General features: G+C 37.3%; 1 protein-coding gene across 1 annotated transcript; it reads right to left on the minus strand.

The window, feature by feature from the left end:
• Positions 1 to 5,789: 5,789 nt before the first annotated feature.
• Positions 5,790 to 20,458, minus strand: LOC121422526. The gene is made up of 6 exons (XM_041617660.1): positions 20,295 to 20,458; positions 13,222 to 13,292; positions 12,626 to 12,695; positions 10,860 to 11,082; positions 10,001 to 10,173; positions 5,790 to 7,525 (listed from the first exon to the last, which is right to left on the minus strand). Exons 1-6 carry the CDS (start codon positions 20,355 to 20,357, stop codon positions 6,389 to 6,391), a joined length of 1,737 nt encoding a protein of 578 aa, XP_041473594.1. The 5' UTR covers positions 20,358 to 20,458; the 3' UTR covers positions 5,790 to 6,388.
• Positions 20,459 to 20,663: the final 205 nt, after the last annotated feature.

Raw genomic sequence — 20,663 nt, forward strand, 5'->3', positions numbered from 1 at the left:
ATGTTTCTTCGAAAAGGGAGTAAAAATATGAAATTAATACACGTTTTAGACCGGAATACCTTTTGAACGAATACTTTCAAAGTAAGAAAAAAAAGAGAAGTTCGAAGGAATAAATCGCCTGCCTCACTGCGTTTGTTTCAAAATTAATTGGGGATGGTGATCATAGTTTGAAAAGGGGTTCCCAGTTTGATTTGATTTGATGCGATTTGATTTCAGCATTTTTCCAATAGAAATTATTAACAAACATAATGTACAACATAAAAAAAGTTGTGATACATTTCTTTTTACAAAAATAAATACATATAATAAATCATTGTCAAAAATATTAGTTTGCAATATTATAAGTTGTACTTTGTTGAGTAGACAAAAAAATGCTGGAGACCGCTACCATAAGCAGTGCTTGACTAGGGTAGCGGCCTCAAACGTAATAGCGAAATAAAAAAGAAAACGAAGTCAAATATAAATCGGGCATTGACTTAAGTATAAAATCATAAACAGATATTATTAATACGATATTTACATGCAAGGACCTTGTATGTCTGACAACATTATTTGCACAGTTCACGTGTTTGCATTTCATGATGAACTTTGTTTTATAGAAAGATAATTATTAAGTCATCGCTCGTTAAATGCACATTCATTTTTCTTTAAAGTGGATCTATAAATGATCGTTATGCATGTCACATCTGGTGTCATTACTCGGTGGTTAAATTGCCCATAAACATTTGGCAATTTCTCTTTATTGATTTGAAGACAAGCGACGTTAATCGTGCGGAACAGTTTGTCGGCAAAACTCCTAATAATAATCAAAGGAGTCTGTGCCCAAGGGAGAGCTATTATATGGAAAAGCACAGACATACGGTCGTAACACCCAGACCATTTTCATGTTTCATGATATTATGATGAGGTATAAATCATTGTCATAAATAAGTCTGCAAAATCTGTATGTTGTTGCAATAATTATGTAGGTCAATGACTTTGAAATGATTGAGAAATAGGCTTCAGGAAACAGAGACAAACAACGTTTATCTTTTTTTTTTTTAAAGAATGATTCAGTAATTCAGGGGCAGTGCCAGAATTTTTCGATGGGGGGGGGAGACAGGGGGTGAAAGACTGCCTAAATGTGGCGACATGATATATGAATTGAATGATAGGAGTATAAAAATGTATGAAAGACGTATAAAAAAGTATGAAAAAGGGCACAGAACACGTTCGTGAGGGGCACTTTTCTTGGGTAAAAATGGCCACTGATTCAAGAAAGGGCATTAACAAGAAGGCAAGGGACACTTGTTCACACATAATACGGGTCCTTCTCAGGTGAAAGGGGGCACATTTCACGTTCGTGAGGGGGAAGGGGGGGGTGGCATTTTTCTTGCGTTAAAAGGCACTTTTTCAGTGCTTCAAAAAGTGAAGGGGCACTGTGCCCCCCCCCCAGTATCGCCGCCCCTGAGTGACGCCCCTTGAGTGATCTGGTTTGCAAAATGGAGATCATGTTAAACTTTCTTTTATTTTTATTTCAAAGCGGCACACAGCATGATCCCAATTAAAAAGAAATGGATGAATTATTGCTTGCTCTACTATACCAGAGTTTTATGAATAATTGTTTGTATTCTCTCTCTATTGGCAACATTAACGATTAGACACAATTACATAATTATATGGAAAGCTAGAATACTAATCCATATCTTGCAATGTACAGGGGCGGACCTGCATATGATTTCATTATGGAAGTTTTATGGGAGCACAGGAAGTTTGATTTCTACAGACCTTCCTGACAAGTCTGCACAAAAAAGGGGAAGAGATTCCTCACTCTTAAGTTTTTAAGTAGGCGGGTTCTCCGGATGGGGGGGGGGGGGACATGCCTAGTACGTGATGTATGGTGATCATGAAGCCAAACATGCAGTAAATCGTTCTATATCCCTCTGCTGAATTCAAAGGAATAATTATGGCAATCCGTGCACGCCAGTGAAGAAAAATGAACGTTCTCCCAGCAACTTATATTGATTTGGCTCCAATACTCGGGCTATCTATTATTCTAATTACTCCCCTGATGGGGATATTGGTGGATGTCATTCAATTATTCATGAACATGCATCGTGTCAGTAAGGTCAGGAGAATAGAGAGATATCATGTTTCATCTTGGATTATAATGAAAATAACAAGTGATTTTGTGATAGAAGGTGACAGAGAAAGAGAGAGAGAAGGGGGGGGAGTTGCTGGGAGGAAGAGAATGATAAAAGGGCGGGGGGTTCGACATGTTCAGTTAATGTTCAAGGGGACTCTATGGCCTGTATTCTGAAGTCAGGTTAAACTTAAGACCATGGTCTAACTCTGTGCTAAAATTATGGGAAGCCAAAAGTGTCAAAATTTTTTTCAAAAGTTGTATGAGTCTTATGTTTACTGTGCTCTTTCCTGATTCATCGATTGTGAAGATAATCATCTATTTATGCTTCCTAGACAATTATGAATGATTTGAGAGCCAAATGAGATGAAATATGATATCTTTTCTGTCGTGATTTATGTAACAATTGGCTATCCATACTTAAACCACAACTTTAAACCTGAGTTTAAGTTAAGCCCGACTTCAGAATACGGGCCTATATGACCATCTGATCTTATTTGTATAACCTTTCTCTCAAGGGCAGGGGCCACAGACCCGGGATATGGATGAATTTATTATCATCATTATATTATTGTTATTGTCATTAATCTTATGCAGCATTATAAATTGTAATTGATAATGGAATGGCATTTTCAGGCATTGATATCGCCAGTCACCAATTTTCATGTTGAACATTTATTGACTGGGCATTTAATTTCAAATTCGAGAGAATTGGTATTGACGATAATACATGTATGTCTCTTACCCTGTCCCTGAATCAAAATAAGCGATATTACATGGTTTCCTTCCACGCCTTTAAACCAAAGGCCTCGGAGATTTCGTGTACATTGGCGTAGATGGCGTACTTCCAGAATGACTGAAATATCACATTAATTTGTTTCTCCCAAATAAATTATAGACACGCGAGCTCCCCTATTTCTTTTTTGAACAATTTTGACCTCTCACCTTTTCCTTCCCACTCTGTCTGCCTGTCCACCTGTCTCTGATTCTTTCACTCCCTTCTTTCAACCCATCCCACAATTCTCCCACACTCTGACTGTCATGTAGTCTATCACTTTCATTCTGCCTGCCTCTCACCATCTCATCCCCACCTCTTCCTCTTTATCCCTCTCTCAAAGAATGCACCTTTAACCGGGCATGTTGGCTCATTGGTAGAGCGTCCGCCTCACGAATGGGAGGTCGTGGGTTCGATCCCCGGCCGAGTCATACCAAAGACTTATAAAAATGGGACCTTCTGCCTTCTTGCTTGGCGCTTAGCATGTAGACTGGAGAAGGGTAATAATAACGAATTATGTTAGGCAGGGCCCGCTGGAAGAGCAGTCTTACGATTGAAGTGGCTACCCTGGGTAAATAAAGCATTAATATCATTATCATTTATAGCAACGACTTAACTTCATAACTACACAGATTCTTCATGTATCTTTCTTCTCTTCATCATATAGATCATCTGTCTCAGTATATTTACCAGAAAATGCCTGGAGTATTTATAAAGAGCCAAGTGTGACTCCAAACTGCACTCCCCACTCCATGTGGAATATTAAACACTACCGCATTAGTCAAATAATGCATGGGTATGGAAAATTTTACCTATATATGTTCATCAGTGAGATGGCATGTTGAATATTATCTGAAGTGTGCATTGGTGCTAGAAATACAGCGTTTAGTCAAACTTACCACTGTTGAATATTATCTGAAGTGTGCATTGGTGCTAGAAATACAGCGTTTAGTCAAACTTACCACTCTTTGGAAAAAAAGGAATGCCATCACAATAACCACTTATTAAGAACATTATGAATAAAAAAATATTTATTACTTAGTATCTATGTACCATCTAGTCCATTATTCATGAAAACATACATTTATTGTCCTAAATTATATTTCACGAATGAATTCATCGAATATTTCTACAACTACATGTTCTTCATGTACCACCATAAGTAGTATAGTTACCCTTCCATCCTAAAAGGAAAAAAATAAAATCACACTAATGAGAAATATATATGGGGTATTGTTATTGCTCTTGTTTACTATGAAGGTATCTTTGGTGATAAACAAAAAATAAAACAAAAAAAATTACATAACAATCACAGTCTACAAGAACAAACAAAGAAACACCTAAAACTAAAAAAATAATAAGGGCAAATGTATAAATTCATCCCGATTAGTTTTGTGATCACATATCCCTCTGCAACTTTGTCAAAATAGGATTTTTTTTTAATTGAACGTGGGCCCACATTATTAGATGTTTACAATGTAATTCATTATCAATGAAAATCAACCAGCAATATCCATTTGTACATGTGAATAAAAGAAGATAAAATTATGTTGAACCAATGACGGGCGACTCCACAAATGCAAATCTTTCCATTATCAACATTTTTTAGAGTCTGTGTGACTGTTTTGTACATTTCCTTCCTTTTTACCTGTACCATAATGCAATGACCAGGTGGGTGTATCATAAAGCTGTTTGTGAGTTACAAGTGACTTTACGAAAGACTAGTAATTCATTCTCGAGGTAAATGGCATACACCAGATTTACATTGATATGGACTTAGTTCATCAGAAAGGGTTACCAGTCACATGTAAAAGTCACTTGTTAGTTTTATGATCACAAGCTTTGCGATTCTAAGCTTGTTAGAATTTGACTCTGGAGGAAGGAAACAAAATCATATCTGAAGCAAGAATCCTATACTTTTGACTCTTAGCAAATTTATTGCCCTTCCTCCTTAAAGGGATGCTCTGGGCTGAAGATATTTATATCTCAATAAGTAAAGTAAAATTCACAGAGCAAAGTGCTGAAATTTTGATCAAAATCGGATAACAAATAATGTTAATGAATTTTAAAGATTTGCATTATTCTGGTGAAACAGTTCTAGGCATGTCTTCATGAATATTCATTAGGTGGGCTGATGTCATATCCCTAAATGTTCTTTTGTATTTTATTATATGAAATTAATTTAATTCAAAAAATTACTATCAAAAACTAAAACGATTGAATTGACAACTGATTAGGTGCATTAGTTATTTCCTGCTGCAACTTATTTCATCACAATGAAAACACATCATTTACACATGCATGAACAAATGAAACAATTATGATTTCATGTAATAAAGAAAAAGGAAAGTGGGGATGTGACATCATCAGCCCACCTAAGGTATATTCATAAAGACATGCCTAGTCAGCCTAGAACTGTTTCACCGGAATAATGCAGATCTTTGAAATTCAGTAACTATATTATTTGTTATCCAATTTTGAAATTTTCAGCATTTTGCTCTGTGAATTTTACTCTATTTATTTAAATATAAATATCTTCAGCCCGAAGTATCCCTTTAAGAATCTTGGATATGACCCTGATACAAACTATTAAACATGACTACAAACAGAAATTATGTTGTAACACAAAATTAAGAGGGTGATATTGCAAATGACAATTAATACGATAAGGAATTTATTCCACACTTGGAAACTTTACTCTTGTAAAAGGGTTTCAATTGTAATGTTAATACTGAAAATAAGCTTTTACTCTTGCTTACGTAATGAAGCATACAAATATTAAAACAAGGTAATTAATTTTTCATACCTGACGGGTTCATAGGACCTGGGGCCCGTTGCAGAAAGAGTTGCGATCAATCGCAACTCTGAAAGTCATGCGCGACTTGATTTTCAACCAATCAACAGCATGCATTTGGGACTTGCGATTGATCTTTTTTTACTTGCGTTTAAATGCAACTCTTTCTGCACCAGACCCCAGAGCTGCCTGAAAGTATTTTGCAATGAATTGCATATTTCACATAACAATTATGACTGGATAAATGTCAGCCTTGTAAACAAAGTGTTTATTTAACAACAATCCTGATTGTCTATTCCCATTTGCAACTTAATACTGCATTTGTGTGTCTTCAGGAGACCACTGGGGGTGAGTCAATAAACAAAAATAAATTCGACATGTACATTGACCTACAGACCCTTTAAATTTTCATTCAACTGTTACTGGATACCTCCCAGGACATGTTTGACAAAACATCACTCAAGTCCAAAAGTTATTTCTTTCATGGACAAAAAATACATGCATAGTTGATCCTTGAATATATGAATATGCATCTGAATGATCAAACTCTCGAATAATTAAACTGCTTTATAGGAACTCAAGTACTCAACTCTAGCAAAGACCAGAAGAAAAGACCACCGGTTTCTAGATTAGAACCAAAACATCTTCTAGTTGATTACAAATAAACACCCGTCAAAGATTGATGTCAGGATACGGACTAATCATCAAAATGGTAGGGATCATCAGAGGGATCGACAGGGATTTTCTTCAGTTCTACAACTGCTCTCTTGTTATCTAGAGACAACCTTCTCATGGTTTCAGGTGAACCCCTAACCCTGCTTTCCAAAGGAGAAGAAGACTTGGTAGTCTCCAATATAGAAGGCTTGCTCCTCAATTCACTTGTAATGGTGGTCTTTGATTCTGTAAATGTCCTAGGGCTAGAGTCGGCTAACGTTTTAGGTTTTTCCTGTTCAGCACTAAGCCTGCTTTTCATTTCCAAGGGTACCTTGCTCTTCAAGTCGGAAGATAGTATACCCCATGAGCTGGAAGTATCACTTGATGGTCCAGTGACATCTAGGACTGGTTTGGACTTGGTGTAGTCTGTACTAGATCGCATCTTAATATCAAACATTGATTTATTCTGGAGAGCCGATGCAAGAACAGTCCTCTCCTCGCCTTTGCTCTTGAGTTCCATCATGGCTGGGTTTCTGAGCTCAAATGAACCAGGTCTTGCACCAACAAGCTCCTTGATGCTTAGGTCCATCGAAGGTCTCAAAGGAGCTTCTGGTAACATCTTAGGAGCTGCATGACTCAAGATGGTTGGCGAGGCAGATTTGCGACCCGTTGCGATCTCCAGAATGGCAGGTCCTTTGTAGCTTGGTTGAGGTGACCTAGAAAATGGTCTGACATCTGTTTTCATGAAGAGATCCCTGAGCTGTTGCTTGCCATCAGTTTCTGCTTTGCTCACATTGGGTACTTGTTCTTGAGAGTCCAAGCTGGGAAATCCAAACAATCTAGCTTTGTCAAAGAGCTTACTCTTGTCAATCTTCTCCAAGCAAATCTTAGGCTCCTCAGCCATGCCTTGAGGATCATTGAACTCAAACTCATCCTTCTCCACATCAATTGTTTGATCTTCACTGGTGTGGGATGTCTTCAAGGTTATCTTTTCCTCTCGGAAATCTTTCGGTTTCCAGTCTTTCTCCTGGCCCATCTTCACAACATCAATCATCTCGGAATCACCATCATGTCCGTTATCCCTCGATGCTTTCTTCTTATCATTTCCAGCTCCCTTAGCGTACTTCTTGACCGCCTTGTCATACCGATCTTTCTCCTTCTCATACATCAGATAGTAATGCTAAAAAGTAACGGACAAACAAAAAGCAATATTTGCAGATTACGAATTATACATGATAGTCTTGCAACAATTTTCTTGCTTCTCAAATCAAGTCTACCAACTGAAGCCTGTGACCGAATAATCAATATTGGCTCCTTCAGAGAGATGACCTCTTGAGACCAGATTCAATAGCACGTGATGATGATTTGGAAGGAAACAAATTACATCATCCTAACAAGAATGTCCACTATGTATCCATAGGGGACTACTCTGTATAAAAATGGGCCCACTTAGAAAGGCTGGACCGTCTTTTGTTTCTATCTACCTATCCATTTATCTTTTTTATCAATCTATACATCGACAGGTTTCACTTGTAGATCTATCTATCTCTCTATCTTTCTATAAAGCTTTCTATCTATCCATCTATTGTCCATCCGTCTATTTATCTATCCATCTATCTAATCTAATCTATCTATCTATCCATCCATCCATCCATCCATCCATCCATCTAATCTAATCTAATCTATCTATCTATCTTTCTATCTATAATAATATTAATATATACAGTGTATCAAACAATTATTTGTACACCTTTCAAATTGTTACTTCAAAGCAAATTAAATAAAAAGTACTGAAAATTAGACCCAAAAAAGTGACTGCATTGTAGAATATACATGTACCTTTTGAACCTAAGTGAATTTTCCCATAATTATTTCATAATTATACCTTTTTTCATAAAAATATTAATTTTCACCCCCAAACAATTATTTGTACACTTTCCATTTAGAGCCCATTTTCCCTGTTTACAGATCTTAAATTCTAATAAAAGAATGGTTTATCATACAAAGGGGATTAATCTGCCTATTGTTAGAGAGCAGGAATGTCTCCTGGGGTTCCTCGCACATCAAAAGGTCGAAAACTCTTGTATTTTACCATTCAACCCTGGTTAATCCTTATTGATACAGAAACATGCCTGAAATAGCAACATCTTTTGAAGTTATTGTGTACAACTGATTTTCTTTTCCATGGCAGTCCTTTCTATTCCCTCCTGTAGTATCTGTGACCATTTACTACAGTCATTATAAGGGTCAGTTGTAGTTTTTGAACATGGCTAAGACCTGTGAAGTACCAAGAGCCTTGAGGGAAAGGGTTGTGAAATTCCACAAAGATGGAGTTTCTGTACGTAAGATAGCAAGAAGACTTGATATGAAGCATACAACAGTGCAGTATATCATCCAAAAATTCAAGAAGACAGGTAGTGTTGAAAATAAGAAGGGAAGAGGAAGAAAGAGAGCGACATCTTCAAGGACGGACAGGTACATCAAAGAGGTTGTGATGAGAGACCGGAAGTTGTCTGCCAAGCAACTTGTCAAGCAGGTGGAAGCAAGTACAGGCACCAAGGTTTCCACCCAAACAATCAGGAACAGACTGACAGAACGTGGACTGCATGGTAGGATTCCTCGTAAGAAGCCATTCATCAGTCAGAAGAACAAGATGAAACGCCTGAACTTCGCCAGGGAGCATATTGACAAGCCTGCTAGATTCTGGAAAACGGTGCTTTGGTCTGACGAGTCCAAGTTTAATATGTTCGGTTCAGATGGTCGTCAGCGAGTTTGGCGTACTTCGAAGGAGGCATACAGCCCTAAGTGCTTGAAACCAACTGTCAAGCATGGAGGTGGAAACGTGTTGGTGTGGGGTTGTATGGCTTCTGCTGGCGTAGGCAACCTCTACTTCATTGAGGGAATCATGAATGCTGACCTGTATAAGAGCATCCTTTCACAACAGATGATGCCATCTGCTGCCAAACTGCTTGGACGCCATTTTATTTTCCAACATGATAATGATCCTAAGCACACGGCGAAAGTTGTGACAGCATTTCTGGCCAAGAAGAAGGTATCTGTGCTCAAATGGCCAGCGCAGAGTCCGGATTTGAATCCAATAGAGCATCTCTGGGATGAAATGGAGAGAAATCGCCCATCGACTCCCCCCAGCAACAAAGAAGACCTGAAAGCCACGCTTCAGCAAGCATGGAGCAGCCTGGATCCTGCGGTATGTGAGAAACTGGTTGATAGTATGCCCAGGAGACTGCGTGCCGTTATTGACGCCAAAGGAGGACCCACTAAGTACTAGAAAGAGACTTTAAGTAGAAAAGAACTCAAAGTGTACAAATAATTGTTTTTCCTTAAAAAATCACATTTTGGGGAAAAATTCTAAAAGTAATAAGAATTGTATGTTTTTACTTTGCTTTGAACAAAGAGGATACATCATTTGTCAAATGTTATCAGTTAATAAATTTATGTTTTCAGTGAAAACTATTTTATCCTTGTTTGAATCGTTGTTTTATGGGTGTACAAATAATTGTTTGATACACTGTATATCTATCTACATGTATCTATCTATCTACATGTATCTATCTATCTACATGTTTCTATCTATCTATCTATCTATCTATCTGATAATCTATCATTATTTTCATTCTTTTATGTATCATGTTACCTTCTTTTCCTCTTCACTCAGGAACTTCCATTGTTTAGCCAGCTGTCTGGTGAGGTCCTGGTGGCTAAGGTCAGCAGAGTAGATGCCATTGCCCTCGCCATCCTGTACCTTCTGTCTCTCCTGTTGGCAGTACATCAGGAAGGCATTGGCTGGCTTCTTGGGTGCATTTGGATCTGTCAGGAAAATCAGGAGAATGATCAAGACAAGTACAAGCACAAAACATTTATACAATAATGGCATCTCTCTCTCTATTGCTCTCTCTTTTCCTTTCACCCTCCCATCCTAGGACCTTACAATACATGTATTTCTCAACTTCTGAAAATTCTTTCTCTCTTCTTCTGCATCCTACATATCACTTCCTGAATAGCTCCATTCTCGGCACAATTTTTGTACAAATAACTACAACTTAACAGAGCCCAATCCATGAAAACTAACCTCTATCTCTTGGAATCAGAAAGAAAACAAATCACATCTTATGATCCCCTTGCATAGCACAGAAAATCACAAGCTGCATTGTGCTATTAAAGCAAGTGATTATTATTATGAGGTGGTATTAATTTGAATAAAAATTAGATACATAAATGGTATTTATTGTGATAAAAATTCAATTAGCAGCCAAAGGCTTAATTACATGAATTTGTACAGAGTAAAATTTCAGTAAACAAACAAGCAAAACAGCAACAACAAAAAAATTATACTATTGGAAAGGGGATACAAAAGGAAATGTATACAGAGGGAAAAGTAATGGCTAAAGGAGGAATGGGGAAAGATAAGCTCTTAAACTTTTTGTCATCATGGCTCCCATCATGATTAATGTCATTATGACCATAATCATTATGATCATCATTGTGAACAATACCTTTTTCTCTCTCCGGCTTGTTGACATCTCTTGATCGCTTCTTCCTGCCTGGCTTGCCCTGAACTGCAGGGGTCTGAGGTGTGTCCTTCAGGGAGAGTGTCTCCTCACCTTTGGTAGGTCCTCCTTGACTGAATGGGCTGAAGACTGCAGCATTCTCTGCCATAGCTGGCCCACTAGACGATGGGCTTTCTGCTGCCCCTATCATTGCACCAGGCAGCTCGTCCTGTAGAGTTAAATGTCAATGACGCGGTCAAGGTCAAACTTGACATATAAACAATACAGTCTTTTACAACTCAAGTTCCAACCAAAACAAGCTGATTTAGCACTTGTCACAGTCCAAATTGTCCTTTTAACAATTATGTCAGGGACAGCTAGGTCTTTGCTTCAAAGATTTCATAGTAAGAGCTGTATATTTAAATCATGGATACCTTTGCAGCAGTAGGCTAATGAAGAATGAGCAGGCTACCAAGGAATTAATGCACATACCTTGTGTTCAGACATTTATTTACAGCACAAATATCAATATCACATTGATTCGTATCAAGTCCAGATGAAATTCCAAATAAAAGTCATAATATAACCGGTGTGTTGGCTCAGTTGGTAGAGCCTCCGTCTCACAACCGGGAGGTCAGGGGTTCAAACCCCGGCCGCATCAGACCAAAAGACGTTAAAATATGGGAGTTGCTGCTACCCTGTTTAGCGTTCAACGATTAAAGGGATAGAGCCTCGTCGATCTGGCGCTGCACAGCGGCTGCCGGGTCCACAATCAATTGGGCAAAGCAAATTTTCGAAGTATTTCATTTCATGTCTATTTTGAACAAAAAAAATGGATAATGTACCCTATTTCTTATTCCTATTCCTAGTGGAATTTAATTGTTTTTAGGTTAAACTCCTACATTGAAATAATATCCCCCCACACAGATATACAAGGAAGCAGACAGACTATACAGTGCATCCCACAAAAAAGGAATTATTGATTATGTTTATACCATAAATTTGATACCTATAATCAGAGAGGAATCTCATCTTTACTTTGAGACCAACAGCTCAGCAAATTATTCACGCATGGCAGATTGCATACAATATATATTGAATCATATCAGAAATGATTTGCGCAGAAACTCACATGTGAATCTGAATCCACTCTCATTTAAGGGATCAGAGAGAGAAACTTGATAAAGAATACAAAAGAAATGCTTATGACCCAGTCGTCGAATAAGCACAGTCTTCTTATCATGAATCAATCTTGTTAAATTTTCCTGCGCAAATTGGTTTTGACACTAAAATTTCAAACTCGTCTTGCTCAGTAATGCGTGAAGTGTTTGTCTCATGATAGATATCAAAATAAAGAGGAACAATTGAATTATATGATGATGTAAGTGAAATATCAGAATTCATTTGCATTTGAAGAAAAAAGATATGTAATCCCGGTTTCCTTTTTTACTGGGACGCACTGTATAATAATCTACACGCCCCCCCCCATCGAAGTACATGTACATAAACCATCATTCACCACAATATATACTTTTTTCAAATCATTTTCTTTTGTTCATTGATTGCTTTGTTCAATGTTTTGTTGTTTTACTACAAACTCATAAGGGACATTGGGATGACTATCGGGCAAGGAAATACAATTTTTTCCTCACAAAATAGGCACATATGAGGGTGGATTGGTACTTTTTGCAAAGGTGAGTGGTGACAAGTAAGAAGAAATTAGGTCATGCTGTATTGTTCTCGTTAAGAACAACACAAAAGAAATGTTTTACCTCAAGAGGGACAGTCAGGTCACTCTTCTTGAATTCATCTCCAAGCTCTGTCAGCTTTTTGGCAAGGCCCCTGAAAATATAATTACAGAATAAGAGAACAATGCCTAATGAATTACATATTCAGGCTGCAAATTCAAACCAGTCCCACCTTCATCAAAGAAAAAAGGGAAGGCAAATGACTGAATCTACAAACAAGATACAGGGAACAAATGTCCTTTTTCTTCTAGATCTGCATCAATACATCTCTGAACTTTTTATGACAAGTGCCCCTTTTTTATACTTTTTTTCCATTTGGCAATTAAATATCTACCTTGAGAATGATTTTTTTTCCTTGTTCTTGTCTTTTTTGTGATGAAAATGCATCTTTTTTAGTATTTTACTACTGATCCTCTTGTGTGTGTGTGTGTTGGGGGGGGGGGCATTGAAAATATCTCCATCTACATTTAAGACTTTTAAGTTACATTCTTCCCCTCCTCATTTACGAAATAAAAAACACCCCTCCTCATGACTATGGTCACATACAAATACCACAATGCCAAGCATCCAACAATTTATCTAAAGACTTAATAGAAATAGATAATATCTTAGCAACTTACCTCCTTTCTCTTGAAAGCTTGTGAATGTATTTCTTAACATGGAAAAGTCTGTTCAGAACTCGCTCATTGCTCTGAAAAAACAACAACAAAAAACACAGCATTATTATTCCTGTAGGTGTAACAATAAATACTAGATCTAGAATTAAATATATTTATGATTTGTCTTTTATTATATAAGTGGTTAATATCTTATCAATTCAACAGTGTGCACAAAATCTGTTAACTTCAGCATAGTTTTGTAGGGTCCTCAATTGCTGTTGGAGAGTGACAAATGAAAGCTTAACTTGCAATCTTGTTTTTAGAACAAAATACCTTGAAAAACATTAGCCTTGGGCAAAGAAAAAAAAACCCTGACACGTCACAATATCCCCAATTTAAGGAAAAATTATGTCATGAACACACATGACCTAAAAGAGTATCTTCTCCCAATGGGGGTTTTAATGTCAACCCCCTATAATGTGTTGACCATTGCACATTATTTTGACAATGAGATTTCTAAATCACAGTAGGTGCAGCAATGTTCAGGGATGACTCAAACCTTGTTTCCAACAATAAAAAAATAAGCATAAACCCCCTTTAGTATTTAATTTTGATATTCTCTATTATAAAATACAGAAGAAAATTGTGAGTGATGCCATTGTTTTCCACACCTATAAAATCTTAAATGTCATAACTTTTGTACATTAAATTTTAATAAAATTTCGGCTTTTTAAAAAATATGCTTGACTGATTTTTAATTCTATTTTATTCAAATCAGCAATTTTTTTTTAGAAGATTTCTTACATAAATGAAAATTATATTATTTTAAAAATGAGTAGAAATTAAGTTGAAGAAGAACCCCCCCCCCCCGATCAGGGCCCCGAGAGAAAGGCAAATAAAATATTGTAAAAAACAAAAACAAAGAGAGCTAGAAATGGATTTAAATAGGTGGATGTGAAAATCAAAACGAGTTCGAAAAAAAAGAAGAAAAGCACAAAGGTACAATAAATGAGCCTAAAAAAGGGACAAGACAACTCTGATGCAAATACTTATAGCATTGAACAGCAACAATTCTTTGTATTAAGATCGTGGTGCAGTGAACCTGCGGTGCAGCAGTTCGGTGCTGTACTGGAAGCCAGCAAAGTGAAGAAACATGGCGCGCTAGTAGAAAATTTTACGTTGTAAGAGCGCGTTTGATTGGCTAATTCCGCTCAGTAGGGGAGTGGCCTAAAGGGAGTTAATTGAGCGCTAATAGAGTTTTCAGAATACGAATTTGGAGGTCCATTAGCACTCCATTAAATGGGTAACTAATGAGGATATTTAAGTGGAAACTTTACAAGACTTTTCAGAATACCCCCCCCCCCCCCCGACCTGGCAACAACATCTAATTTTAAGAAGTCATGAAAGTCAATCTTATTCTTAATTTTAATCACACAAAAGCATGGTTTAACCTTAGCACTTGGTGCAGTGAACAGATACACATGAGGTATAAATTTTATATTAATTGTTAATGTACATTGCCATTTTGTTAAAGGACATGTCCACTTGATTTGAATAAAAAGAGAAAAATTTAACAAGCATAGCACTGAAAATTTCATCAATATCGGATGTAAAATAAGAAAGTTATGACCCCGGTGGGGTCACTCAATATGACTTGGGACCGCATGACCGTTACCAAAATCGCGGGAAAAGGGGTCAATTTCACAGAACGTCCGCGGACAGAACATTCCTCGAAGTAGTGAAATTAGGGGTGCTCACCGTCCTCGATCTTATGGAAATAGGGGTCAGGAAAAAGGGGAGAACGATTACGGGAAGCAAAATCTGTCGCCAAGTCACCAGCCGCAGAGGGCACGCGCATCATCCTCTGTATCTTTATATGGACAACTCTACATTTATTTTTACAAAGAATTCTACTTTTCTTATTTTTCAAGAAAAATAAAGTTCTTTTGGATTATTGTATCAGTATGACATGGCTCTTGGTCATCTTTAAGGACTGAGCACTCTGACGCCTGTGTTGCAATTTCCTCTGAGGAAAGGGTGTAAATGCCCTGTCCTTGAAATACGGTAAATAGGGGTAAATTTGCGAAATGGGCAAAAGTGTCCTTACAATCTTATAATTAGGGGTGTTTCAAGGTACCATTTTACCGCAATTTTGTCCTTGTTTTGCGTGAAAATAGGGGGTAAATTTCACAAAATGTCCTTGAAATTGACTGCAATAGGGGGTCACTTGCATTTGTGGCAACGGTCATACGTGTCCCCCTCTGTGGCTCAGTGACCCCACCGGGGTTATGACATTTTAAAGTTTCGCTTCATTTCACAAAACAGTAAAATGTGCACATTTCGGTCGGCAGGTATGCAAATGAGGGAACTGATGACATCACTCACTATTTCTTTTGTATCTTATTACATGAAATATGAAATATTTTGATTTTCTTGTCATTGTCATGTGAAATGAAGTTTCATTCCTCCCTGAACACGTGGAATTCCTTTATTTTAACATTTTGTGCTTCAGGCATGTCAGGCAAGGAGGTCCTAATCATCAGATTCGTAAAAATTGAAATATTGTATAATTCAAACAATAGAAAACAAAAGAAATAGTGAGTCATCATTTTTCTGAGATGAACTTGACCTTTAACTATCTGACTGAACAGGCAACAGTAAGTTAATAACTAACATTACATACAACGTCACTGTACTATAGTATAGGCCCACTCCTAGTACCAATGAGGTCCAAACATTACATGTATGGACCTCATAGGCGACATCAGTGGAATTGCGGGGTTAGGAATCTTTGAGTACAGGATATTTCGATATTATTTCACAAGTACGCTCTCTATTTCTTTTTTTGGCCAATATTATAATTAAGGATCGTAAATTCATTGTAAGCAACAAAAATAAAATGAAAGATATTAAGGGAAACTTACATTTTGACGACTTTTTCCTGATTTTCTTGGCAGTTGCTCTTCACTTCTGACTCGCGATCGAAGCTGTTATGCAGATCACGTGATACGCTTTCTCGTCAGGTGATCGGTTGGTTATTCTTTTCGCCAGACGTTGATAATGATATATTTCATAACGCTAGCATTCATCGCAAATTCAGGTGAAAGCGATTGGAGTTAACAGCGCAAGCTTTAAATTTTTCAAAAAATAAAGTTTAATTTATTGCATAAGTTTTGCGCCGGACATGAAGGATCATTTGGTCCCATATTGGCGTAATGCATAACAATGGGGGGGGGGGGGGTGTCCCTACCACTTCAACGACTATAGCCAGAAATTATGATTTTTTTTTTCTCTCCTAGCTTTTTTAACCAAAATACCCCCCCCCCAAAAAAAAAGGGAACTAGTGTTAAAGAGAAAGAGAATTATGATAGAGGAACACAAAATACTTTATTTTTTCAGCTTTTATTTATTCGACTTATAATCCCATAATCAAATATTAAATGGGGCTTCCACAGTTTTTTAAGCCCGGGGGCCACTTACATGAGTGGATACCATATGCGCGACCAAAAAAAAATCTTTTTCACTATAGGGCACGTTACGTACGTAACGTGATAAGGGTGTCAAAAACACAAAAATAATGAAAAAGGGGTATATCTATTTCGCTAGGAAAATTACGTGTTTAGGGTCGAATTTGAGGGGATGATAAAACAAGATTAAAATGTTTTATAAAGGATGTCCTTGTTTTCCCCAACACCTCGTGTTTAGAGTCCAATTTGCGCAAGGTGTAGAAGCTAGGTGGGGTCGTACTAAGCCAATTAAAGGTAAAAAAGCCGAAGACCGAAGGACCCGTAACAATAAACATTCCTGTACTTGTGCATTTCAGGGAATATTTAAAGAGTATCGTTTTGTTTCCAATTCTTGTCAAGGGTACGGTACACGTCAATACTTGTTAAGGGGTGCATTTTCAGAATCAGGAAATTACGTGTTTAGGGTGCTTTTTGAGACCCCATGATCGCGCATGGTATCGATCCACTCGTGAATGGAAGTGGCCCCCGGCTTTTAAAGTCAATTCATAAAAATATTCCTCCTCGGGATTTGAGCTTTCTTTCATGAAATATCAATCTTTTCGTGATTACCAAAAATACTTAAAATGTCATTTTTTAAAATCTTTGTATAAAGCTTTAGCTCATGCGTTGCGCCTGCAATATTTTAATGTTGAGATACAACTTTATGCTTTTAATGAATTCCTAAAAACACTAAATTCTCAGATCATTTGTCGCAATCGAATGATTGGAAATGAATGATTAATAAGTTTCATGAATAATGTTTAAAATGCGTCTCTCTATATAAGTTTTGAATATTTAAAAAAAAATGTCAGCTCGTGCTTTTTGCTCGCAATATTTTGATTAGTAAGAAGTTCTTGTATATGCGAGTTTGATAGATAAATAAATAGAGAGAGAGGGGGAGGGTCCCTCAGCTACTTGTCCTCGCTTATTCCAGTTTTTTTTATTATGCTCGTACGTGTTGTGAGGTTTTCAAAGTCTTCTTTTTCTCACCCTTTTTATTGTCTCGGAGCTTCCCTCTATTTCTTTGCTACGATGTATAGCCCTTCTTACTTGTTTCAATTCTTTTATGTTCTCATTTCACTGAAAACATAATTATTAAACTGACGTAGAAGACTTTACAACAAAATTTTGATATTGTTTTTTCTTGTTTGTTTGGCTTTCTTTTTTCTTCTCCTCATTTCTTTTTTTTTTCTTCTTAGTTTCCTTTTCCTTATTTTCTCTTATTTCATTTCATGAGGCATCCGCCAACTTATATACAACAACAAACATATTTAGAGGCCGATATCCAGTGAGGGGGCGTGGTGGTATGCCCCTCTAAAAAAGGAGGAAAATAGAAAGGAAAAAAAGAAGGGAAGGGGAAAAAATAAGAAAAAAAGAAAGACGATGATGGCAATGATGATGATGATGAAAATTATCTTGGTGAAGATGATAGTGGTGGTGATGGTGGCGGTGATGATGATAATGATGGTGGTAGTGGTGATGAAGATGAGAATGAAGTTGGTGACGATGCTATGATGATGATGACGAGATGTAATTTTGTTAAGTTGTCTTAAAAAAAATAATAGTGCACAGGCGAAATCATTTAAAGTTTATTATGAAAATAGCAGAAAAAAATAATTTGAAAAATTGTACCGTTGCGTATCCAGTGGAAAATCCATCCCCCACCAAAAAAGAAAAAAAAGTGAGATTTTGTTTTGTTATTTGTGACGGCGTAGGTCTATGCGAGCAGCTATGGGATGGGAAAAAAGGTAAATGAAATGTCAAGAAATACATGATGACTTTTATTGTACATTCAGTATATCAGTAGATAACTTCATACTCTTTCCAAAAAAGAAAAAAGTCGGTATATTATGGACCATTAAACATGGGCAGTTGCTCTGTATATATTATGCAACTGCTCGTGTGTAGCGGTAAGTTATTCACTGATCTACATAATTCATGCGGCGCACGGCGCGTGCGCAATGTTTAATAATTATTGCTGTGAACACAATGAATGTCATCAAAAACATAATCTCACAGATCAAATAATGCCAGCTCGACGCGCAAAATCAGAAAAAATATATATTTTCTGCCCTGATAATTTGGTAACCTTATAACCTAACCCAATTTCTAAGTATTTTAAACATAAACAGGATAACTACAGACAATGATTTAAATTAACTTTATATTCTTTCGCGAAAATGAATATGAAGGACAGCTTTTTGATAAAGAACACAGTTTTAGAGTGTTAGAGCGCGATTTATACCTACAACCGCTAAATCCTGTCACTGTCGGTATGAAGCAGTGATTCCATCAGCTTACGGCAATAATTTTTGCAACACGGGCGCCAGTCCGAGAAACAGACAGGCATTTGCCCAAACGGACAACATCTCAACCTCTGCTCATTTCTTTTTGCACGGGCACATAAATCTCGACGTAACCCATCACATTTCTCCCTATTTTCTCCTCCCTTTTATTTTCCATTAATTTTTCTTTCGTTCACTTTTTTCTGTCTTCTTTCCCCAATTTTTTTTACCCATCACATTTCTCCCTATTTTCTCTTCCCTTTTATTTTCCATTAATTTTTCTTTCTTTCACTTTTTTCTGTCCTCTTTTCCGCTTCTATTTTTGTTCTCGTCTCACCGCTTTTCCTCATCCCCCAGCCTCCGACGCCCGTGCAGATTCGCAAACAATATCAAGAGTATGTCTACTTGCAAGGGCGGAAATCTCTCCCCAAAGGTAGGGGGACCAGGGGCTGGAAAATTTGACAAACAAACAAAAAAAAGAAGGTTTATCACCCCCTAAAGAAGGTCATCTTAACCAAAAGAAATTTGACAAGCAAACAAGCAAAAAAAGGGGGGCATCCCAAAAGTAAGATCGTCTCTTCCAAATGTTTTATTTCGATTTTGAATGAAATGACCAAAAATAGTAGGGGGATATTTCATAATGTGCCCCCTACTATTTTGGGTGAGGGGTACATGTCCCCCGGCCCTGGGATTTGCGCCCATGTGGGTGGGGGTGTTGCGCCTCCCTATCGGGATCATATCACAGCGAGTATACACTCTTCCATATGGAAGAGTGTTTACTCTCTGTGATTTCGATCTCACACATATGAAAAAAAATAGAACAGCTAAGCCTTGATCACAGGCCAAAATGCCTAACGATTTCTCCGCGGCATTAACAACTCTCGTAAGGGGCGCTCCATTTATAAATAGAGTTGCATGAACAGCTGTCTATGGCGACAGAATCGTAGGCAGAATTGTTGCCAGAAGCGTGGGAATTTGGCAGAAAATTCAAGAAAAGAACCGGTGAGTACCGATTTAAGAGTAATTATATATTCATTAACGTTTATTGAATCATAAGAATAAAGATTTTTTACGGAAAGAAAGCTTAGTTCTAAGCTAGGGCTGCCCAAATGCGCGTGAGTGGAGTCCCAGTTTCTTAACACGGGTAAGTATTGCGGTGTCGCCTAGACTGCTAGAGTGGTATAGGCCTAACACATTCGAATCGACACAAGGCTTGACCCGACTTCACTTCAGTCCCACATGCTCGCAAATAAGCAGGGACATTTCAACAGCTGCTAATTGTTCATAAATGTTTGTTTCTCACCATTTCCAATGAATCACACTTCCTTTTGAGCGATATATACCTCCTCTTGTACGTCTCCTGCATTATTTTGGCAATGTTTCTAGGGCACAAATGGCAGATCTTGACTTCAAAATTTAGCAAACCATGAAAACAGCAAACCTTATTTTGTCGAGACGTCGCGATTGTTTCGTTGTAAAGAAAATGGCATGCAAGATTGGTCACTTTGCAAAATTCCCCGGGTTAATTTCGTAGCCTAGAAATTAGTTCGGTACACACGTGTATGGAAATGTTATGATTTCATGGAGTCCTATAATAACATGTCGAAAAGGAAACTGTCATCATCAGTCCATCTTTTAAAAATATCGCTGTTTTCACAAAAAAAATGTTGCT

This window comes from Lytechinus variegatus, chromosome 10 (assembly GCF_018143015.1).
Source record: "Lytechinus variegatus isolate NC3 chromosome 10, Lvar_3.0, whole genome shotgun sequence".
Lineage (NCBI taxonomy): Eukaryota > Metazoa > Echinodermata > Echinoidea > Temnopleuroida > Toxopneustidae > Lytechinus > Lytechinus variegatus.

Excerpts from the sequence above, each read along its gene's own strand:
- LOC121422526 (XM_041617660.1), bottom strand. The coding sequence starts at position 20,357 with ATGCAGGAGACGTACAAGAGGAGGTATATATCGCTCAAAAGGAAGTGT. Across the intron at positions 13,293-20,294 it reads AGTGTGATTCATTGGAAATG|AGCAATGAGCGAGTTCTGAA; the intron begins GTGAGAAACAAA and ends TTGTTTTTTCAG. Across the intron at positions 12,696-13,221 it reads AAGCTTTCAAGAGAAAGGAG|GGGCCTTGCCAAAAAGCTGA; the intron begins GTAAGTTGCTAA and ends TTATATTTTCAG.